This window comes from Kogia breviceps, chromosome 7 (genome assembly GCF_026419965.1).
Source record: "Kogia breviceps isolate mKogBre1 chromosome 7, mKogBre1 haplotype 1, whole genome shotgun sequence".
Classification (NCBI taxonomy): Eukaryota; Metazoa; Chordata; class Mammalia; order Artiodactyla; family Physeteridae; genus Kogia; species Kogia breviceps.
The window spans coordinates 12,690,157-12,713,553 of NC_081316.1; the positions used below are offsets into that span (position 1 = coordinate 12,690,157).

Consider the following 23,397-nt stretch of genomic DNA (forward strand, 5'->3'; position numbering starts at 1 on the left):
CTGCAGCCCTGGGCAGGTCCAGCTCAGAGGAGGCGCAGTGAGGAGGAGTGAGGGGCTGCGGGGGGCAGCGGGGGTCTTCTGGGAATCCCTTTGTCCCCGCTGTGGGACTTCAAGCCAATTCCTTGGTTACGCTCCAGTTCTCAGGAATTTTCCGTACCCTGGTTAATAACTCCATCCCCCGCCAGCCCACTCCCAGGTTCCAAACATTTCCTTGTCTGCATCCAGTTAACCCTTGCTCGGCCCACTCTCAAATTTCTGCCTCCCCCAAGGACTTCTCTTGCATTTTACCCAAAGCGAGTGTCAGAACCCTTTCTGAAGGCCGAGCAGCCTGGTCGTGGGAGGTTGGGGTTGAGGCTCTGGCTATGCCTTTCCCTCCCCTGGACTCTGCGTGGGTATATTCCTGCCCCAGGAACTACTGCTTCCTCTCAGCTTCCTGCCTGTCCTCAAGAGCTTGGACCACAGTGGCCCGTGCCCCCCTACTCAAGGACCCACAGAGCTGGGCTTAACAAAGCTCAGGAGGGTCCGCGCTCCCCGTGGTCCTTGCCCCTGAAGGCGAGCAGCCTCCTGCTGTCCCCAGGGGGAACCTCATTCATTCATTCACTCAATTAATCTGTATGGAATATGTATTCTGCACCAGCTGCTAGATGGCATCTCAGCCTCTGCTTACATACCTCTCATGGAGCAGAGCTCACGACCTGTATGTCGCCTCATCCACGGTCAACAACTCCATTTGCTCAAGGCTGGACCCCACGATGGGCTTTGGGAGCTCTGAAACTGGGCGTGTGTGTGTGTGTGTGTGTGTGTGTGTGTCTTCCCGGGATGCCACGTTCTAAGAGGCAGCGAAAGAGGCACAGTGTGGACTCAGGAACCAGACAGCCTGGGTTTGAACCCCAGCTCTGCCCCTGCCGGCTGTGTAACCCTTTAACAAGTTACTGAACCTCTCTGGACCCCATCATTAAAACCAGAGTACCTACTCCCTAGCGTTGTTGAGATGGGACTTAATTCACATCACACGGGTGCCTTTATAGATGTTAGCCACTATCGTGCTCCCAGGCACCTATGCCTTACTGCCACTGGCTCTCATCTGCCTCCTTGTCCCGGTGACTTGTCTGGGTGGAAGGGGCTTTGTTCCACCTGCCCCAGGGAGATGGACTGCGCTGGGGTTTTCAAACTGTGTTCCTTTGGTTCCCAAGGGTTCCACAGAGACGTCTTGTGGGGCTGGTGGGTCTTCATCCCCTCTGCGGCCTGAGCGGCCCAGTTGCCCTCCTTTTTCTTTAATGGCATCACGTGCACGTAATGTTTTAGGAAAAGATCTTTTTCTCCTAACAAATTAAATTTCTGTTGAAAACTCCTACAAATTGTAATAAAAGACAAACACCCTAATTTTTTTTCAATGGGCAAAAGACTTGAGCAGATACTTCCTAAAAGAAGACATACAAAGAGCCGATAAGCACGTGACAAGGTGCTTAACGTTACTATTCATCAGGAAATGCAGATCAAAACTACAAGAGAGGGCTTCCCTGGTGGCGCAGTGGTTGGGAGTCCGCCTGCCGACGCAGGGGACACGGGTTCGTGCCCCGATCCGGGAAGATCCCACGTGCCGCGGAGCGGCTGGGCCCGTGAGCCATGGCCGCTGAGCCTGCGCGTCCGGAGCCTGTGCTCCGCAACGGGAGAGGCCACAACAGTGAGAGGCCCGCGTAAACACACACACACACACACACAAAAACTATAAGAGAGGGCTTCCCTGGTGGCGCAGTGGTTGAGAGTCCGCCTGCCGATGCAGGGGACACGGGTTCGTGCCCCAGTCCAGGAAGATGCCACGTGCCGTGCAGCGGCTGGGCCCGTGAGCCATGGCCGCTGAGCCTGCACGTCCGGAGCCTGTGCTCCTCAACGGGAGAGGCCGCAGCAGTGAGAGGCCCGCGTACCACACACACAAAAAAAAAACTACAAGAGGCTACGTCCTTATACCCACTAGAACAGCTAATATTAAAATGACCAACGTACCAAGTATTGCTGAGGACGTGGAGCGAGTGGGACTTTCATACGCTGCTGGTGGGAGTACAAAATGACAGCACTTTGGAAAACTGTTTAGCAGTTTCTGCTAAAGCTAAACATCTGCCTACCCTGTGCTCCAACAGTTCCACTCCTGGGTCTATACCCAACAGAAATGCATGCATATGTTCACCAAAAGGCATGTACTAGAATGCTCTTAGCAGCACTATTCCTAAGAACTCCACACTGGAAGCTACCCAAATGCCCATCAACCAGAGAAGAGAGAAAATATAATGTATATTTACACAATGGAAAAATATATACAGCAGTGAAAATAACCGATCTGTACCTATACACAATACTGGCGTGAATCCCACAAACATAATATTGAGCAAAGAAGCTGGACACACGAGCATGCTTGCTACATGGTGCCGTTTATCTAAAGTACAAAAATAGGCCAAAGTAATCTTTGCTGTTTGAAGTTAGAGCAGTGATTACACTTGGTTCTGGGGGCTGGGTTTGTAACTGGAAGGGAGCCTGGGGGAGCTTTTTGTACTTGTAACATTCTGTTTCCTGATCTGTATAGCGGTTACATGGATAGATTTGTGAAAATTCATCAGGCTATTCCCTATGACATGCATTGTTCTGTGTGCCTATTATATTTTAAGTTTAAAAAATGATGATGTAAACTTTTAAGGAATCACTTGGAAAATACATGAACACTTCGTTTTTCTTTTAAAATCAGGTTGCACTAGCCAGTTGGAGACACACCCCCACCCACCAGCAGGCATGCTGCCTTGAGACCCTCTGAGGCTACAGCCACCCTGGGACACAGCCCTGTCCACCAGATAGTCCAAGACCTGGCCCTGCACACCAGTATGCTAGCACTAGCCCCAGGACCCCCAGGGCCCTGCAGCCAGACCCTGGGACCCAGCTTTGCCCACCAGTGAGCCAGCATTGACCCCTGGACCCCCTGGGCCTCAGCTCCACCCACCAGCAGGCTGACGCCAGCCCTGGAACCCCCTGACCTTGTAGGCAGAAACTCCAAGACCCAGCTTCACCCACCACTGGGCTGGCATTAGCCCCAGGCCCCAGCCTCACCTACCAGTGGGTGGGTACCAGCCCTAGGATCCCCTGGGCCTTGGCCCCGCCCACCAGCTCTAGGACACCTTGGGTCCCTCAACCAGCTGCCGCAGGATCCAGCCCCACCCACCAGTGGGCTGATATCAGCTCTGGGACCCCCAGGCCCCTGCCACCAGAGACCCAGGAACCTGGCTCTGACCACCAGCAGGCCAGCATTAGCCCTGGGACCTCCAGGGCCCTGCAGCCAGCAGCCTTGTGACCTGGCCCCGCCTACCAGGGGCCAGCAGTCTCTGCACAAGGCAGAGCCAGGCAGCCAACTAGACTGGGGGTCATCCACACCTACCAGATCACCCACAGTAGTCAGCTCACCACAACAGAAGGACCCACGCAGCCCAAATAGAGGGCACCCCTAGAGCATATAACTCTGGGACTATAGGGCAGGGCACTGCTGGGACGCATAGGACGTCCTCTACAGAGGGTCACTTCTCCAACGTTGGAAAATGTACCCAACCTACCAAATACATAGAAATAAAAATAACAAATTAGGCCAAATGAAGAGACAGAAGAATACATTCCAGATGAAGGAACAAGATGAAGCCCCAGAAGAAGAACTAAGTGAAGAGTAGATAGGCAACCTACCCAATAAAGAGTTCAAAGTAATGATCATAATGATAATCCAAGAAACTGAGAGAAGATTGGATGAACAGACTGAGAAGTTAGACGTTTGTAACAAAGAGTTAGAAAATATAAAGAAGCACCAAACAGAGATGAAGAATTCAATAACTGAAATGAAAACTACACGAGAAGGAATCAACCGTAGAGTAAATGATACAGAGGAGTAGATCAGTGAGCTGGAAGAGAGAGTAGTGGAAATGACTGAAGCTTAACAGAAAAAAGAATGAAAAGAAATGAGGAGGGACTTCCCTGGTGGCGCAGTGGTTGAGAGTCCGCCTGCCGATGCAGGGGACACGGGTTCGTGCCCCGGTCCGGGAAGATCCCACGTGCCGCGGAGCGGCTGGGCCCGTGAGCCATGGCCGCTGAGCCTGTGCATCCGGAGCCTGCGCTCCACAACGGGAGAGGCCACAACAGTGAGAGGCCTGCGTACCGAAAAAAAAAAAAAAAAAAAAAAAAAAAAAAAAAAAAAAAAATCCACCTGCCAATGCAAGGGACACAGGTTCAAGCCCTGGTCCAGGAAGATCCCACATGCTGCAGAGCAACTAAGCCCGCGCACCTAGAGCCTGTGCTCCGCAACAAGAGAAGCCACCGCAGTGAGAAGCCCACACACTGCAACAAAGAGTAGCCCCTGCTTGCTGCAACTAGAGATACACACGCAGCAACAAAGACCCAATGCAGCCAAAAATAAATAAATAAATATAAAATATAAAATTTTAAATAAATAAACAAATAAGGAGAGTTCAAGGGACAATATCGAGCACACTAATATTCCCATTATAGGGGTCTCAGAAGGAGAAGAGAGAGAGAAGGGGGCAGAGAACATATATAAAGACATAATAGGGACTTCCCTGGTGGGTAGTGGTCAATAATCTGCCTGCCAATGCAGAGGACACCGGTTTGATCCCTGGTTCTGGAAGATCCCACACGCCACGGAGAAATTAAGCCTGTGTGCCACAACTACTGAGCCCGCACACCACAGCTACTGAAGCCTGCATGCCCTAGAGCCCACGTGCCATGACGACTGAGCCCATATACCACAACTACTGAAGCCTGCGCACTCTAGGGCCCACTTGTTGGAACTACTGAGCCTGTGTGCTGCAACTACTGAAGCCCGCACGCCTATAGCCCATACTCCGCAACAAGAGAAGCCACCGCAATGAGAAGCCCACTCACCACAACAAAGAGTAGCCCCCGCTTGCTGCAACTAGAGGAAGCCTGTGCACAGCGCCGAAGACCCAACGCAGACAAAAAAAAAAACAAAACAAACAAACAAAAAAAAAGGCATAATAGCTGAAAACTTCCTTCACCTGGCAAAGGAAAGTCATCCAAGTCCAGGAAGCACAGAGTCCCAAACAGAATCAACCCAAAGAGGACCACACCAATACACACTGTAATTAAAATGGCAAAGATTGAAGATAAAGAGAGAATATTAAAAGCAGCAAAGGAAAAGCAACAACTTAATATACAAGGGAACGCCCATAGGGCTATCAACTGACATTTCAGCAGAAACTCTGCGGCAGAAGGGAGTGCTATAATATATTTAAAGTGATGAAAGGGGAAAACCTACAACCAAGAATATTCTACTTGGCAAGGCTTTCATTCAGATTTGATGGAGAGATCAAAAGTTTTACAGACAAACAAGAGCCAAGAGAGTTCAGCACCACGAAACCAGCTTTATAAGAAATGTTAAGGGGACTTCTCTAAGCGAAAAAGAAAAGGCCACAACTAGAAACATGAGAATTACACAAGGAAAAATCTCATTAGTAAAGGCAATTATACAGTAAAGGTAGTAAATCAATCACATTTAAAACTAGTAGGAAGGTTAAAAGACAAAAGTAATAAAATCATCTATAGCTGCAATAAGTAATTAAGGGATACGCAAAACAAAAAGATGTAAAATATGATGTCAAAAACAGTAGACATGTGGTGGGGAGTAAAATGCATGGCTGCTAAAATGCATTTGAACTTAAGAAATCAGTAAATATATGCACCCCTATGTTCACTTCAGCATTATTTACAATCACCAAGATACGGAAGCAACCTAAGGGCCCATCAATAGGTGAATGGATAAAGAAGATGTGACAGGGGCTTCCCTGGTGGCGCGGTGGTTGAGAGTCCGCCTGCCGATGCAGGGGACACGGGTTCGTGCCCCGGTCCGGGAAGATCCCACGTGCCGCGGAGCGGCTGGGCCCGTGAGCCATGGCCGCTGGGCCTGCGCGTCCGGAGCCTGTGCTCCGCAACGGGAGAGGCCGCAGCAGTGAGAGGCCCGCGTAACGCAAAAAAAAAAAAAAAAAAAAAAAGATGTGACATATATATATTTACACACACACACACACAATGGAATATTACTCCACTATAAAAAAGAAGGAATTCTTGCCATCTGCAACAACATGGACAGACCTAGAGGGTATTATGCTTAGTGAAATAAGTGAAACAGAGAAAGACAAATATTGTATGATTTCATTTATATGTGGAATCTAAAAAATGAAACAAATGAACAAACGTAACAAAACAGAGGGAGAGTCATAGATACAGAGAACAAACAGGTAGTCATGAGACAAGAGCAGGGTGGGAGAAGGAAAGATATAGGTGAGAGAGATTAAGAGGTACAAACTTCCAGTTACAAAATAAATGAGTCACAGGTGTGAAATGTGCAGTGTGGGAAATACAGTCAATAATTATATAATATATTTGTATGGTGACATACTGTAACCAGACTTATTGTGCTGATCATTTTGAAATGTATAGAAATACCGAAGCACCGTGTGTAACAGGAAATAACATAGTGCTGTAGATCAATTATACTTCAAAAACAAAGAAACAAACTCATAGAAAAAGAGATCAGATTTGTGGTTTCCAGAGGTGGGATTAGGGGAAAGGAGACTTGGATGAATGCAGTCAAAAGGTACAAACTTCCAGTTATAAGATAAATAAGTACTAAGGATGTAATGTACAACTTGATCAATTTAATTAGCACTGCTGTATGTTATGTATGAAAGCTGTTAAGAGAGTAAATCCCAAGAGTTCTCATCACAAGAAAAAAGTTTTTTTCTATTTCTTGAATTTTCTATCTATATGAGAAGATGGATGTTCATTAAATTTACGGTGGTCATCATTTAATGATGCATGTACGTCAAATCATTATGCTGTACACCTTACACTTAGGCAGGGCTCTATGTCAATTACATCTCAATAAAACTGGAATATAAATAAATAAACATCAGGTTGTAAAACAATGTATACGGTATAGTATGGCCTCATTTTTGTAAGGAAGTAAATATATTCACTTACGACATTAATGGTGGACAGCTCTGGGTAGTGGAGTTGAGTCATTTAAAAACTTTTATTAACCTATAAATATCTGCAGTGAACATACATTATTTGCAATAACTGGGCCCCCAAATGTCCTTAATTAAAATTTTAATTTTTAAAACCTGGAGAAACTCCACAGATCTGGGACTGGGGAGTGACAAAATGTTCTCTGTGTTGTTGGAGGACCACCTGCCTGGAGTGAGACCCTGACTGAAAGCTCGCAGGGGACCAGCCGTCGCAAGGCCTCTCAGACCCGCTCAGTAACACTTATCTTGCTTAATGTTCCATCCCAGCCTTGCCATGATTCACTTCTTTAGATTTCCTTCCACTGCTTGATTTGATATGTTCACGGAACATTTCTGAACACCTGTGCCCTTGGCGGGGGGTACCATGCATTAGCAGTGCAGTTCCCAAGGCCCCTCAAAGCCAAGTGCCAGGTAAGGCTAATGGCAAAGTCAATGTTGCTATCTAATCTCTCTGCCAAGCCAGTCTGGTACAATGAGATTATGTGGTTTCCCTGCTGGCAGTCACGGATCAGCCCCGGCTGGCATCAGACCTCATGAAGAATTCTCCTAGAGTCCCAGAGCCAGGATTCCAACTTCCCTCCCAAGAGTTCCTCTGGGGACTGGATAGGATGGCTTCTCTGAGTGCCCCTGAGCTGTGATGGGCAGCGGCCGTCACAGAATTGTACACTCTAACCAACGGACAGAAACCAGGTGGGTGCGTGTGGCTACAGAGCCCGGCCCGGGACAAGAGCCTCCCAAGACCAGAGCCTTCTAAGACCCGGGTTCTAGTCCTGCCTGTGTCACTACTTAGTTATGTGAACCTCCACTGATCACTTACTCTTCTGAACTGTGTCAATGGGGATAGTGCAGGAATAATACATTTTCAAAAGATCATGTATCTCAAAGCACTCAGAAAAGCAGACCAACGATGTCAACTCCCTCCTTCTCAGGTCACTTGTATTGCCTGAGCAGAAAACCACCTTGCAGAACAGTGAAATGGCCCCCAAATGGAGAAGAGCATGAGGCAGCCAGGTGGCTCTTTGTGGAGTTTTCTAGGAGGTTTCTAGTCCTGTATTCGCTTTCCATTGCTGGTGACAAATTAACACAAAGTTAGCAACTTTAAACACCTCACATGTATTATCTCAGCATTTTTGTGGGTCAGGAATCCAACTCACATTTATTATCTCAGCGTCTTTGTGAGTCAGGGATCCAGGCCTTGTTTGGCTGGGTCCTCTGTTTCAGGGCCTCTGATAAGGCTGCAGTCAAGGTGTCGGCCAGGGATGTGGTCTCATCTGAAGCTCGAGAAGGTCATCTTCTAGGCTCACAGGGTCATTGGCAGGGTTCAGTTTCTTGGGGGTGGTCAGACTGGGGCCGTCGGTTCCTCGCTGGCTGGAGGCTGGAGGTCACCCTCTGTTCCTTGCCATGTGGGCCTCCTCATAGGGCAGCTTGCTTATTCAGAGCCAGCAAGGGAGAAAGTCTACACAAAGAGTCTGTGGGCAAGACCCAAGTAACAATCTCACATAATGCAATCCCAAAAGTGACACCCCATCTGCTTGGCCATATTTTATTGATGAGAAGCAAGTCACAGGTCTTGCATACGTTCAAGGGGAGGGGCTTACAAGAGGCATGAATACCAGGAGGTGAGGATAATTGGGGGCCACCATAGAGTCGGCCATATACTGGGAATTGGTGACATCAAGCGAGTCAGCCTCCCACTTATGAAGTTCTCCCCAAACTTCAGAATCTTCACCAGTCCCATTAGGGCTTCCCATTAGTGTGACCCAAAGGCCTCTCCAGGTGGAAAGGAAAGGGGCCTCCCCCTCTGTCCTCTCCTGAGCTGACCACAAACTCCTCGAGGGCAGGGCCTACCTAGCTCCATCTTCCTCATGGATGCACCCCCAGCAACTAGAACATGCGTACCCAGAACAGAGCAGGTACAAAATAAACAGGTGTTGAATGAATGTGTGCATGCGTCCTGCAGGTTACTGCCTGAGGAGTCTGCTTGGGAGTCTGCTTCTCCTCTATCCAAAATTCCCGTGTGGGTCCCACAGACAAGCAGCCCCCCACAAACTGATGCCTAATTTGGGGCTCCAAGCACCGCTAGCCAGCTCCAGGATGCCCAGGGGAGCACCCCTCCTAGATGGACTCTGGTCACCCCACCCTTACCGCCGGGATAGAATGAAAGAGCCCATCTGGATGGCCCAGCACCCAGGGCTCTGAGAAACGTTCACAGTCCCCACCCAGCTTCTTGGAGCTTCTCCTCCGCCTGCCAACCTTGTCACCCCTGCCACGAGACACGGAGCGTGGACAGCTTTTAGTCATGGTTCAAAGGACCAAAATGCAAGCAGCAATGATGACTGGTTGTTCTTTTCTTTTTCGTTCTCTTTAGTCAGATTACATCATTTCACTTGAAATGAATCCAGTGTGTCCCCTCCGAGGCCTCCACAGCCTTGGGCAGAGCCTAGCACACAATTTTGCCTTCGCTCCTACTGTGTGGCCATCAGTGGCTGAGCATTTCACCTGCTGTAAAGCCAGGGGTGTCTGGGCTATTGTCACTGAGTGACATTTACCTCTTCAGGTGTTCAATCTAGAGAGAGACTATTTTTATCCCCCCACAAAGTTCCCCCATCCCCCCCTGTCGTCAGTCTCCTACTCTGACCCCGGCCCCTAGAAACCACTGACCTGTTTTCTGTTCCCATTACTTTGCCTTTTCCAGAATGGCATATAAATAGAATCCTACACATGTAGCCTTTGCGTCTGGCCTCTTTCACTCAGCAAAACACCCGTGAGATTCATCCCGTAGTTCATCTGTTTCTATGGCCGATGGTCCTCCATCGTTGGCCACACACTGTTCACTTATCCCCGGACCAGCGGACTGACATCCAGTTGTTTCCAGTTTGGGGCAATTATGAAAAAAGCCGTTATCAACATTTGGGTCCAGGTCTTCGTGGGGACATACGTTCTTCATTTCTTTTCAGTAAATACCAAAGAGGGGGAGTTTCTGGGCCACATGGTAGGTACATGTTGACTTAATAAGAAACTGCTAAAAAGCAAATAAATAAATAAATAATGTTTTAAATAAATAAATAAAACATTTGAAAAATAAAAATATTTTTAAAAAGAAACTGCTGGGGCTTCCCTGGTGGCGCAGTGGTTGAGAATCCGCCCGCCGACGCAGGGGACACGGGTTCGAGCCCTGGTCCGGGAAGATCCCACGTGCCGCGGAGCAACTGGGCCCGTGCGCCGCAACTACTGCGCCTGCGCGTCCGGAGCCTGTGCTCCGCGACAGGAGAGGCCGCGACAGTGAGAGGCCCGCGCACCGCGATAAAGAGTGGCCCCCGCTCGGCGCAACTAGAGAAAGCCCTCGCACAGAAACGAAGACCCAACACAGCCAAAAATAAATAAATTAATTAATTAATTAATGAAATTAAATAAACTGCTAAACTGTTCTCCAAAGTGGCCGTACCACCTCGCCTTCCCACCTGCAGTAGAGAAAAGTTCTACTTGCTCAGCTCCCTCATCAGTACCCTTCATTTTAGCCGCTGTATGTGTACGGCTGGTGAGCGCTCTGTGTTTAATCCTCACAACAATTCCATGGAATTGATGGTACTATTTATCTCCCTTTTACTGATGAGAAAACTGAGTCCCTCGGAGACTGGGTCACCAGTCCTGGGTCTTGCAGCTATTCAGAGGCAGTGCTGGGATTCAAACCCAGAACCCGCTGGAGCCAGGGTTCTTCCTGAGATTCTTCCACAGCCTCCAGTACATCTCAGTCCATGGGTACATAAGGGAGCAGGCACAGGGAGTGACAGAGACCCGGATCCAAGCCCCCGTTCAACCACTTCTTACCTGTGTCACCTCAGGCGAGTGGGGCAACTTCTCTGGCCCTCACTTTCCTCATCTGTAAAATGGGGACCCAAGTCGCTCTTAACTGAGCCGAGTTTACATGGGATTAATTAAAACACTATGTTGAACACTTGACGCACCAGATAACTCACTGAGGGAGATGAAAGATGAATAAAACACACGTAATGTTCTTCATGGTTCATGCCCCCCATCTCAATCCGGAGGGTTCCTTGACCCTCCCTACTCCACCCAACCTCAGATGCCTCCATTTCTAGGTTGGAAAGTATGCAGATCCACCTTTATTTTTTTTTAAGTATCATGGACAATTTCATATATGCATAACATATATATATAAAGTGTAAAGAATCATGATGAGCGCCCATGTATCCAATGCCCAGCGTGAGACACCACGTACCTTTGAAGGCCCCGGAGAGCCCCCAGCACATGCCCCTCCCTCCACCCTCCAGGAGGGACCCTTGAGCCAGGCTTTCCATCTGCGGCTCCCAGGACCTAGGCAGGCGTCTTTAGGACCATCAGGCATGAAAAGATGTGAAAATGGAAAACACGGGTCAAGGATCCGCATTTGGGGCACAAAGACGTCTTAATGGGTGAGTTTGAAATGCAAAGATGCTTTGTACTAACCACCACTGGTCCCAAACTTGATCCACACTCTCCACCCCTCCGTACTCATCCAGAAGCACTGGGAGAAATTTGGAGCTTTTATAGAATCTGTGTCTCCCAATGTTGGAAAAACCAGGGGTGGCCCAGGGAATACGATCTCAGAACAAAATCTGCAGGCAGGTCTCGCCACCTACTGGCGACCTCCCTCCTGCATACCCCCCTCCGCCACAATTCCTGAATAGAAGTTCTCACTCCACTTTGTCCACTGAATAAACCCCACAAAAGGGAAGAATCCATTGGGTTGGAAAGCAGGGAGGATGGGTTCGATCTCTGATCAGGGAACTAAGATCCCACATGCCACGTGCCACAGCCAAAAATAAAAGAGAGAGAGAGAGAGAGAGAGAAAACTTTTCTAAGTCATTCACACCCTAGTATGAATTTTCCCAGATCGCTTTGCTCACTGCAGCTGATTCATTCAGCCCAGTTAAGCACGGAGCACTTGGGAGTCAGACCCAGATGGGGTCTCAAAGGACGAGGCTTTGAGTAACTGAGAGTGTAGGAGAGGAGCAGTAGAGGGTAGAAGAAGGGGGCGCAGAAAGTGAGGGGCACAGATTCCAAAGACGAACGCGGCCTGTTTCAAGTTTGCTTCCTCCAGGAAAAGAAGCATTCTTCCGTTCCCTCTCCACTCCATCCCTTCCTCTGTACTGTACACACCACTTTCCCAAGACTCAGCCCAACAGCCATGAGAAGCAAGAGCAAAATAAGGCCCATAAGCTAGTTAGACATCCAGCAACCCCATATAATGACATTTCCATGGGGAGATGTGTCCCGAGTCCCAAACTACGGACCTATGAACATGCTTGAGGAAAGCAGCTCCAGGGACACAGCCTGTCACTGAAACGACTGCTGCTCTCCGCGAATCCCAGCTGTCTGTCCCATCAGGACAAATCAGGGTGGCTGGAGCTCCTTTGACATCTGTTCAATGTTAAGTGCACTTGGGACCAATTTCGTCAAAATATTCAACTTGTCAAATTTGGATGCATTCTGTTATTTAAGAAATAAGCCGCCACTTCGCCTCTTGCTTTCTGCAGGGCCATCCCAACCCAGGATGTGGTTACAGTGGAAAGCTACTCAACTGGAAACTTCCCAGAACATGGCTCAGGGCAGGGACAATCTTATCAGGAAACTTTCTGTTTGGGGCGAGGGTAAAGAGTGACGTTTAGCGGCTGATAAGGCCATGCCTGAGCACTTGAGCTGTATATAAAGAGCGGCTCCTTCCTGCTGCTGTACCCCTTCCCATCTTCCCTTCTCCGGAGTCTTGGGAGCCAGGAAGAACCATGAAGTGGCTGCTGCTGCTCACCTTGACGGTGCTCTCCGAGTGCACCTCCTACAAGTGAGTCTGGGGGACGCGCTGCACCAAGAGCAGCTCCCCGGGGCTATTTCCCTTTGCCGCCCTTCCCACTGCCTTTTTCTTCCCCCCCCTCCCCACCCCCGTGTTTCTCCTCTTCCCTTCCTCCTCTCTCTCCAACCGTCCCAAGCCTCCTTTCTCTGCTCACCTGGGGGGGACACAACACGGCAGACGTGGTTAACAGCCCAGACCCTCCAGTCCAGCCCGGGCTGGGTCCGCAGCTCCAGCACTGGGCCAGGTAACTTTGGGCAACCGCGTACCCTCTCTGCATTACTGTGCCCCCAACGGGAGCAACTCCCCTCGCGACTCCCTTCTTCGGCTCTTGAGCCGGCTTTCTTTTCCTTCCAGGCCTTCCACGGCACCCTACGAGCAGGCCCCTTGGCTAATTACTCTTCTTCCTCCAACCCACCTGTTTGCAAATGCTCTGCCACAGGGTCTCGCTCACCAGAAAGAAGTCCTTGAGGCAGAACCTGATCGAGAACGGCCAGCTGAAGGACTTCCTGCGGCATCACCAGTACAACATAGGCAGCAAGTACTTCCCCTCGGAGGCCACCACCTTGATGTCCGACCAGCCCCTTCAGAACTACCTGGATGTGAGTGCATGGCAGGCAGTGGGCCGGCTCCAAGGACTTGGGCCAGTGGAGAGAAGGGGTGTCCCAGGGGTCTGGGAAGATGGGCCAGCGCTCCAAGCCCCCAGGCAGCAGTAACCCGGGGATCTGCTCCCTGGATCTCAGAGGCACAGGGAGGGCAGGAAAACTCACGGTCAGAGTTGGTGCTCTCATTCATTCATTCATTCATTCATTCATCCGGTGCTTACAAGGATGGAGCACCTTTTGTGTGTCAGGCACTGTGCTGGGCCCAGAGAAGCAGCCGTGAATGAACCTCGGGGAGCCCACAGTCTAGCAGGAGAGCCTCACAAAGCATAACAAGGACAAGCAGGCTGAGGCCGCGCAGTGAATGTGACACACTGAGTGTATTGCAGGTGGTGGGCAGGGACACCTCTTTGGAGCAATGAAGAGACACCGGGGGTTCCAAGAGGACAGGAGAGGGCCCCAGAGAGTGGGACACCTTGCACTGGACCCTGTGACGCTGGGGAGCAGAGTGTATTTGAGGAAAGGAAGCCAGTGTCCATTTTCTTTTCATTTTTTTTTTTTTTAATTTATTATTTTTTTATTTTTGGCTTCATTGGGTCTTCGTTGCTGCGTGCAGTCTTTTCTCCGGGTGTTGGCGAGCAGGGGCTTCTCATTGTGGTGGCTTCTCTTGTCGCGGAGCACAGGCTCTAGGCATGCAGGCTTCAGTAGTTGTGGCTCGCGGGCTCTAGAGCACAGGCTCAGTAGTTGTGGCGCACAGGCTTAGTTGCTCTGCGGTGTGTGGGATCCTCCCGGACCGGGCCTCGAACCCGTGTCCCCTGAATCGGCAGGCGGACTCTTACCCACTGAGCCACCAGGGAAGCCCCCAGTGTCCATTTTCAAAGCGAGGTCTGCGGGGGTCAGTGGGCGGAGCCAGACCAGAGTCTGGGATAAGGGTCTGCATCTAAGTGCCACCGCCATCCTTTGAACTAGGGAATTTCAGGAAGATCACTTGGACTCTTCTGTTTGGGGCGCAAATCCCTTCAGTAGAGAGTGTGACCCCTGTGTGAAGGCCAAGGTTAGGAAGCAACGCTGCCTCTCGTTAAGAGCTTAGCCTGTGAAATTTGCCAGACCTGGAGCAAATCTAGGGTCTAAGGCTTCTGAGCCATGGGACCTTGGGCAAGTCATTTAAATTCTCTGAGTGAGACTCAGCTGCCTCGTCTGTAAGACAGAACCATTACTATCTACCATCAGAGGCTTGTTTCAAGTAATTCACGCGATAACATAGGCTTGGGGTTTTTTCGTTTGTTTGTTTGTTTGTGGAGTGCTTAGCACAGGGCCTGGCCCTTGGTAAGAGCTTGTTCAAAGCTTGATAATGTTAGCCCCTTTATTCACTTAACAAATATTTATGAAGTGCCTACCCTGTGTCAGAGGCTCTCTGCCAGGAGCTGGGGAAACAGTGGTGACTGAGCAAAGATCCTGGAGCTTATATTCTAGAGGGGAAGACGAATAAGCATGTAAGATAATTCCAGGTAATGACAAGTGCCACAAAGAAAAAACAATTAATTCGAGTAAGGGGAAGAAGAAGAATGGGGCAGGGGCCAATTCAGATATAGTAGTCAGGGAGGGCCTCCTGGTGCAGGTGACATTTCACTAGAGCACAGAAGGATTGATGAGAAGATCTAGAATAAACATTTTCCTAGCACAAGGAATAGCAAGTGCAAAGGCCCTGAGATGGGAATGAACTGGTCATCAAAGTGGCTGGGACAGCGCTGGCAAGGGAGAAATGCTGCCACTAAGAATAAAAAGCCTGAGGACACCCTTTCTTGAAACCCATTGTACGCACCTAGATTTAGGAATAAGATACCTCAAGGGGTCTCCACCTTTAGGTGGGTGACTTGTTTATCTCCCCTTCAACAACTTAACGAAAAAGCGCTCAAGCATTTACTCGGCTGGGTGCTGTAAGGTTCCACTGCTGTCCGAGAGGGTACATTCTCTAGGACGGCAAGACTAAGACACTCCAGGCAAGAGGGGACAGCAGATGATTATTGGGTGTTAACGCGGCTTGGGAGAGAATAGTCAGTGGGTGACGGGAGAGCAATAGGGGAAGACTTCAAGGAGGAGGGGAGACCAGGCTGGGCCTTAAAGGATGGAGACACTGGAGGGAGAGACAAAGGCAAGGAGGCCAGTGAAGGGGAAGGGGGGAGGTGGCCGAGATGACCCAGAGACAGTCCCTGGGGAGGCCAGGCTGTGGAGTCCCCAGTCCCTGAGCTATGCTGTCCCCACCCTGGCAGATGGAGTACTTCGGCACCATCGGCATCGGGACCCCCCCCCAGCACTTCACCGTCATTTTTGACACCGGCTCCTCCAACCTGTGGGTGCCCTCCATCTACTGCTCCAGCCGTGCCTGCAGTGAGTGCCCCCTGCCCTCTCTGGGCCCCCAGCACCAAGTCACCTAGGAGCCCTGAACACTCAGGGGCCTCAACTAGGTCCGATTTCAAGCCTGCTGGAGTCCCTCAGGGATCCACTCAACAGGCACTCACTGAGCACTTACTATGTGCCAAGCACTAGGCTTAGGTGCCCTGGGAGGTGAAGGGGTGAATCACATGAGGTTCCAGGCCTCAGAAACTTCAGTCCAACGGCAGAGAGAGCGTGAAGCTGCACGTCACCGTGGGCAGCTGTGGGCCTGCTCCACTCGGCGTTAAGCTGGGGGGTCCTCAGGAGGGCCTTCAGTCAGTGCGATGGTCAGCCAGATGAGTTAACTTTCTCCTCCAAAGCCCCGCCCAGAACCAAGACACCCACCGGGGAAGACGCCCCCAGCCCGTGACTCTGGCTCAGCTTTTGAAGTTTGACAATGTCTCTTCTTGCCCACAGGCAACCACAACCGCTTCAACCCTCAGAAGTCCTCCACCTTCAAGGGCACCAACAATACGGTCTCCATCGCCTATGGCACAGGCAGCATGACAGGCGTCCTTGGATACGACACCGTCCAGGTGAGCCACCCGCTGGCCAGCGCCTCATCCTGCCCGGCCCTGGGGCCAGCTTCCAGGGACGGCACACGCCCCGCCCCCGCACCAGCTCATTCGAGCAATACGGGTCTCGGTGATCCCAAAAGGAACCTGACTGGGGCATGCGGAAAGTGGCAGAGACACCACAGACATTTCTAACGGAGACGCAGCGGTGGTAAGGGGGTGGGTGCCTGGAGCCAGAAGCCACCCTCAGAGTCACCCAAGTTGAATGCTATGGAGGGGGCAGCGAGAAGGGAGAAAATGCCTCAGTTCTCGTTTAGCACCTCCTCTTCTTCCTCCTTCCCCCCAACCCAGAGCCCCCTCGAGTCACAAAATCTCCACAAGCACCCCCATTTTCCAGGGCACAGCAGGGGTCAAGGGCTCTGATTTGCCTGGGGTCTGCTTTGCATCCGATCTTCAGAAACACAAACACACGGTGACCATCTGTTCGGCAGCAAATTCTCACACCAAGCGGCAGACGGAGCCCATCTGGAGATCAGCCTCGACTGTTACCTCCAGTGGAATGACAAGCATTCCCAGGGATGATCCCTCCCCTCTCCTTCCAGCCTGATGCCCCGGAAGCCAAGTCCTACACGAAATGAACCAGGGATGCTCTGGGCCCGGGGCCGGCACCCCGCACTGCTCAGCCAGCACAAGCCGATCACGAACATCTTGGTTTCCCCACCCAGGTTGCAGGCCTCTCCGACACCAACCAGATCTTTGGCCTGAGCGAGACAGAGCCCGGCTCCTCCCTGTACTACGCTGCCTTCGACGGCATCCTGGGTCTGGCCTACCCCAGCATCTCCTCCTCCGGGGCCACCCCTGTTTTTGACAACATGTGGAACCAGGGTCTGGTTTCCCAAGACCTCTTCTCCGTCTACCTGAGCAAGTAAGTTAGGCAAGGAAGTTGCGGTCACCTGGTCCAGCGGGGGGCTGTCGAAGGCTGGGTGGGCTGGAGAGAGTCTTGGCAAGGCGGGAATTGGAAAGGTCAATGTCTAAGGCTCTCTAAGGTATATCTTTGGAGAGAACGGTGCCGAATTCCTCTCTGATGAACCATCCTCATTCGTCTTATTTTACTAGCGAGAGTCTTCGTCTCCTTGCCTTACCCAAGTCAAATATCATTAGCCATTTGCTCTCCTGAAGACCACCATTTAACGTGAAGCCACTTAAAATTGGGGCCAAAAGTCCGTAGCAAAAACTGAAAAGAAGATTTGATTGGGACTTACATCTTGAACAGTGAAACTTTTAAATGATGAAAGCAAGTTTCTTTCATTAGTTAACAAAATCTAGGTTCCAGGTGTGACTATGAGTTAATTCTAAGAATAAGGAATAACAAAGTCTTGATTTTGGCTGAGTAGAAGTTTATGCCAGAATGTCTGAGGGTGTGTCCTCGACTTTCCCAAGACACTCAATTTTCCTCTGACATTCACATCCTTCTCTTTTTTTTTTTTTTTTTTTTTTGCGGTACGCGGGCCTCTCACTGCTGTGGCCTCTCCCGTTGCGGAGCACAGGCTCCGGACGCGCAGGCTCAGCGGCCATGGCTCACGGGCCCAGCCGCTCCGCGGCATGTGGGACCCTCCCGGACCGGGGCACGAACCCGCGTCCCCTGCATCGGCAGGCGGACTCTCAACCACTGCGCCACCAGGGAAGCCCACATCCTTCTCTTTTGAAGCGATTTGTCACCATCGATGTGCTTCCCTTTAGTTATTGACTGTTCTGCTATCATCTCGTGTCACGGGTGCTGTCAGATGTTTACATGGAAGGCAGGGTGGGGTTGGGTGAGTTGGGGTCACGTTCTGTCCGTGTCCAGTTCCTCAGCGATTAATGTCTTTTTGTCATCTACGTTTGTTTCCCTATCTAACCGAAAACTGCAGAGATTTAGACAACGAATATTCCAGTAACCAGGACTCCTGCAGTTTACAGCAGGAGGGCCCTTTCATCCTTTTTTCCTCTTGGCCACTTAATATTCAAGTTTCAGCTCTTAAACATAATCTGCTTTTATGGGCACTTAGATATTGCACATGGGGCCGACTAGAACAGAGTTTCTCAATCTCAGCACTATTGACATTTTTGGACCAGATGACTCCTTGCTGTTGGGGGTTGTCCTGAGATGTCTGGCAGCCTCCCCGGCCTCTACCTACTAGACGCCAGGGGCTCCCCCGACCCCCACCCAATCATGGCAATCAAAGACACCTCCAGACGTTGGCAAACCACGAACTACACTATCGAGGCCTTAAGAGCAGACACTGTCGTTCATTCATTTCTCTTGAGGTCCCCGCAGCAACGAGAGACAGTATTTGGTGGGAAACCACACAACGCTTCGGAACCAGAAAGACCTGGGTTCTCATCTTGGTTTTGCGACTCCCTGGCTGTGTGTCCTTGGGCACATTGCCTCACCTCTCTGAGCCTCAGTTTCCCCACTGTAAAATAGAAATAATGATAACAATAGTGACTATGGCACGGATCTTGGTGTAAGGATTACAGGAAGCCCTGTGGGTCACACACTCTGCACGGCTCCTGGCACCGGCGAGAGTGCGATCTAGAGTAGCTCTTAGAATGCCCACAGTTTATACGTTCAGTTGAATGAGTGAATGAATGAATGAACAAATGAATTCCTGCCTCTTCCCCTCCACTTTCCATAGAGATGACAAGAGCGGCAGCGTGGTGCAGTTCGGTGGCATCGATTCTTCTTACTACACGGGAACCCTGAACTGGGTGCCTGTTTCTTCTGAGGGCTATTGGCAGATCACCGTGGACAGGTGAGGTCACCATGGATGGGCGATATCCTGGCACGGGCCCCAGACCCCATTTCTTTACAGACTCATAGTTAACGAAGCATTCCAGGATCCCCCTGGAACACGCAGCACAGGGAAACGTGCTCCAGGAGGAGAAGGCGGAAGCTGGCCGAGCCAGAGAGACCCTCCCTGACAAGGGCACGTCACAGGAGGAACCCCCAACGCTGTCAGGAACCCCCCCAGACACTCTGCAAGCATGAGACAGCCACTTCCCTTCTGAGCAAGGAGGCAGGACCATCCACCAGCATCCCCGGGGAGAGGGGAGGACGCCCCTGTCCACACATCTCGGCGTTTAGGGGGCCTGACACTTTTGGTCTAGGATCAGGGCGAAACGGCGGACAAGCTGTTTCAAACCATTTCCTCCCACCTTCCCCTTCAAATCCCGTCTGCCCCCAGGCAGCCTCCCCCTCTGGCTGTTCTGCCCCCAGCTGGCCGGCTAGCGTGACCCGTTGCCCAGGTTTGCCCAGGAGTGAGCAGTTCGTTTCTTGGCATGCCAGTCTTGCATCACTAAAACCAAGACAGTCCTAGGCCAACTGGGACACACTGGTCCCCCTACATCGGCCCCACGGCCATGCTAACATCCCATCAGTTCCTCGAACTCCCGCCCCTGCTCCCCTTGGGTCTAGAACAGGGCAGTCAGGGCTGCCTGCAGTGTCGCCATCACTCCCCCCCCTCCGTGTCCTCTACCTGGGAGGTCCTCCTCCAGCTCCTCACCTCCCTAGCAACCTCTGGGCCTCTGCTTCCCTGAGAAGCCTTCCCTGGTTGTTCCACACCAGCCCCCTCACCCTGGCTTCTGTTCCTGGTCCCTTGCCATTTGCTCTGCTATCCTCCTCCTCCTCGATCATAACTCACCTTTCCAGCTAGAGTGGAAGCTCCCTGCAGCCAGAAACCGTGCGCCCATCTTGTCTGGCTTTGCATCTCCTGTGCCTAACACAGAGTAGGCACTCAGTAAATATTTGTAGAACACATGAATGCGCAGAATGAATGAGTGTGCGAGCGAGAGAAGCTGAAATTTTCTGCATCAGCCAATGGGTGAGGAAGAGGGACCTTCCAGGGTCACCCGGTTCCTCCTTGGGAGATGTACCCCCTGGGGGCTCAGGGGACCCTGACTTGCATCTCATCCTCAGCATCACCATGTATGGACAGCCCATCGCTTGCATCAATGGCTGCCAGGCCATCGTTGACACCGGTACCTCTCTGCTGGCCGGCCCAACCTCTGCCATTTCCAACATCCAGAGCTACATTGGAGCCACCGAGGATCCCTATGGCAGTGTAAGTCCAGCCCTGACTGCCCTGTTCTGGACCCAGATGGTGGACCTGCCACACAGGAGGGATGAAAGCCTTTCTAATCCTCACTCTTTCCAGATGGTGATCAGCTGCTCCAGCATCAGCAGCCTGCCCGACATCATCTTCACAATCAACGGTGTCCAGTACCCTGTTCCCCCCACGGCCTACATCCTGCAGGTAAGGGGGCTCTGAGCCTTCCACCTAGATGTGCCCGCACAGAATGTGGCCACATCCTCCCCCTTGGCACAAGGGCAAGTGCACTTCCACAAGCTGGAGCTAACATCTGCTCTGGACAGCCTCCGGAGAAAAAGAACGCTTCAAAAATAAATGCATGAATGAGAATTGGGATGCAACAACCCCAGGCGGGAAGAGCAAGGCAAGGGCTGATGGCGTGAAAAGAGGATTTTTAGTTGGACACCAGAGTCCAAGCTCTGGGTCTCAATTACTAGCCCGTAGATACCGAGCAAGTTACAACCTTCCTTAGCCTCAGTTTCCTCCTCTAAAAGCTAGAGCTTTCCCCACGCTCAGGGTGTGGTTAGGGTAATCACGCGAGACTGGCCACGTCAAAGCTACGAAGGGTTCGGCAAATAGAAATCACAGCTTCCATAGGGTTAGGGCTTATGATGCTCCTACCGTCTCTACCAAATAAAAATCTTTAGTCAGATGAGCCACGGGAAAATTCTGCCTTCGATTACGATGCCGGATGGGAAACTAGTTTTGCCCAGTGGGTCGATGTTATTCAGCGAGAAGTAGGGAGGCCCAGGCCCCTCCCCCAGGGATGCTGATTAATTAGGAGGGGGTGGGGCCTGACCCATGGTGGGAGGTGGGGCGCGGGGGAGGGGTGTGTGGTCAAAGCTCCGCAGGTGATTCTAATACACAGCCAAGGTTGCTGGCCCAGTGACTTAGTGAATGGAAAGGACTAACAGCTGATCCGGTTTGCCACTGGCGAGGATCAGAAAAATGAGAAAAGGCTGCGTCACCAGGACTTCCAAAATCCTTCCCGGCAGCTGAGTTCTCCCTAAAGCCCTTAGCTGCGATGCTGACGTCAGGGTGTATGCATCTGCCAGAAACACTGGATAATGTCTGGTAATCCCTGGAAACCAAGAGTGCAGTAAGCCGCTTATACAGGCAGATCCCAGGCCAGGAAGAGCCAAGTCCCCAGGCACGAGCCAGGAAGCTCCTCCTTGCACGTGCCTGGCAGGGGACCATGGCCCCTGGATGCTCACGGCCCAGCGCCTGTCACTGCTGGGTCTGTGTCCCAGCTCCAGTTTTATTCTGCCTTCCTCCAGAGCCAGGGAGGCTGCGTCAGCGGATTCCAGGGCATGAACATCCCCACCTTCAGCGGAGAGCTCTGGATCCTGGGTGACATCTTCATCCGCCAGTACTACACCGTCTTTGACAGGGCCAACAACCAGGTTGGCCTGGCTCCTATGGCCTGAACCCGAGTCTTTCCGGCCACTTCCCAGGAAGATCCCGCCCTAGTTTCTGTCCCTGTTTGTTCTTCGATGTAGATAAGTCTCCTGATTGTTCTGCCTCTGGGACTGTGGAGGTGGAGTCTTGGCCCTGTTCCCTGTCACACCAATAACGTAGAATAAATCATAACCTCCTGGAAAATGCTTTATGGGGTTGTGTCTCTTTGTCACATCACTGGGGTCAGAGTGCCAGGGCGGGGGGGGGCAGAACTGACCACATCCGTTTGGACAGCACCAAACACAGTGACAGTGGCAGCAGCACACGCTTTGTAACAGAGCCGGGAAGATGAATGGGCCTCGGCTGGGCCAGCTGGGAGCATCATATAAAGAGCTGGGGACCAGAAATGCCAGGCCCGTCGCCTCCTCATAGAAGAGAGCACCTGAGTTCCGGGTTGAGGAGTAACTTCTTATTTTTCCCAAAGCCAAGAAGAGATAAGGAGAAAAGGAAAAAGATGAAGGAGAGGTGCCCACTGATGGTGACTTCCTAAGTAGGGCAGGCAGGGCAGTGATGACCTAGAGACATGGGCCAGAGTGGTGAGAGAAGCTGGCGCCCCCAAATCTACCAGGCTGCTCTGTGATGAGCTGCTTGATGCAGCCTGACCCTTGGGAGCCCCTCAACACTCTGGGTGCAAGATACCAAGCTGACCCGTTTCCCCATCGGTGACTGAAAGAGGATGGTTTTCCGTTCCCCAAGGAGAGGCTGAAGAGAGGAAGCGGACACGCCGTTAGCAAACCTGCCCTAGAAAGGCAGCCAGGAAATATCTAGAGCAGCATCTCTCAGAATGGGTTTTGGTAGCAAAATGTTCAATGAAAAGGTTTCAAAATAAGTATGGAACAGGCTACATTCTAGGCCCTTCTTCGAGGATCACAAGGCACAGTTCCCAGTCAAAGGCTCTGAGAACTCCTGCCGCAAAGCGATCTGTTTCACTTTGGCTCAGTTCAGCCTGATCCCAATTCCTCTTCTGCTGGTGAAGCTGTCCCAGTCCTGCGCTCCTCGGCGTGCACGCTGGGCAAATTCCCATAGCGTCTGCTTCTGCTGGGTTCCAGGCTGTCCGCTGGAGATACCAGCCTGAGCGCTGGAGCTGGGCCTCCCTGCCGAGGCGGACGGACTTCCGGGTGCCCAGAACAGATGGCTTTAGGAACTCTTGTCACATCATCCCCCGATTTGTAATTTGTCACAGAAATACAAGATATTAGGCTCAAGGAAGGGTGAGGTGAGCTCTTCCTACCCAATGCCCCAGGTCTTTCCAATGTCACTTGTACCCTATCCAGCTGCACAATCGTTTTAAAACATAAATTTGATCACAACCCTCCCTTGCTTCCG

At 51.3% G+C, this 23,397-nt stretch overlaps 1 protein-coding gene across 1 annotated transcript; it reads left to right on the plus strand.

The window, feature by feature from the left end:
• The first annotated feature begins 12,748 nt into the window (after positions 1-12,748).
• Positions 12,749-22,215, plus strand: LOC131760485 (pepsin A-like). The gene is made up of 9 exons (XM_059070510.2): positions 12,749-12,927; positions 13,376-13,535; positions 15,806-15,923; positions 16,386-16,504; positions 17,209-17,408; positions 19,162-19,278; positions 20,442-20,586; positions 20,680-20,778; positions 21,891-22,215. Exons 1-9 carry the CDS (start codon positions 12,872-12,874, stop codon positions 22,038-22,040), a joined length of 1,164 nt encoding a protein of 387 aa, XP_058926493.1. The 5' UTR covers positions 12,749-12,871; the 3' UTR covers positions 22,041-22,215.
• Positions 22,216-23,397: the final 1,182 nt, after the last annotated feature.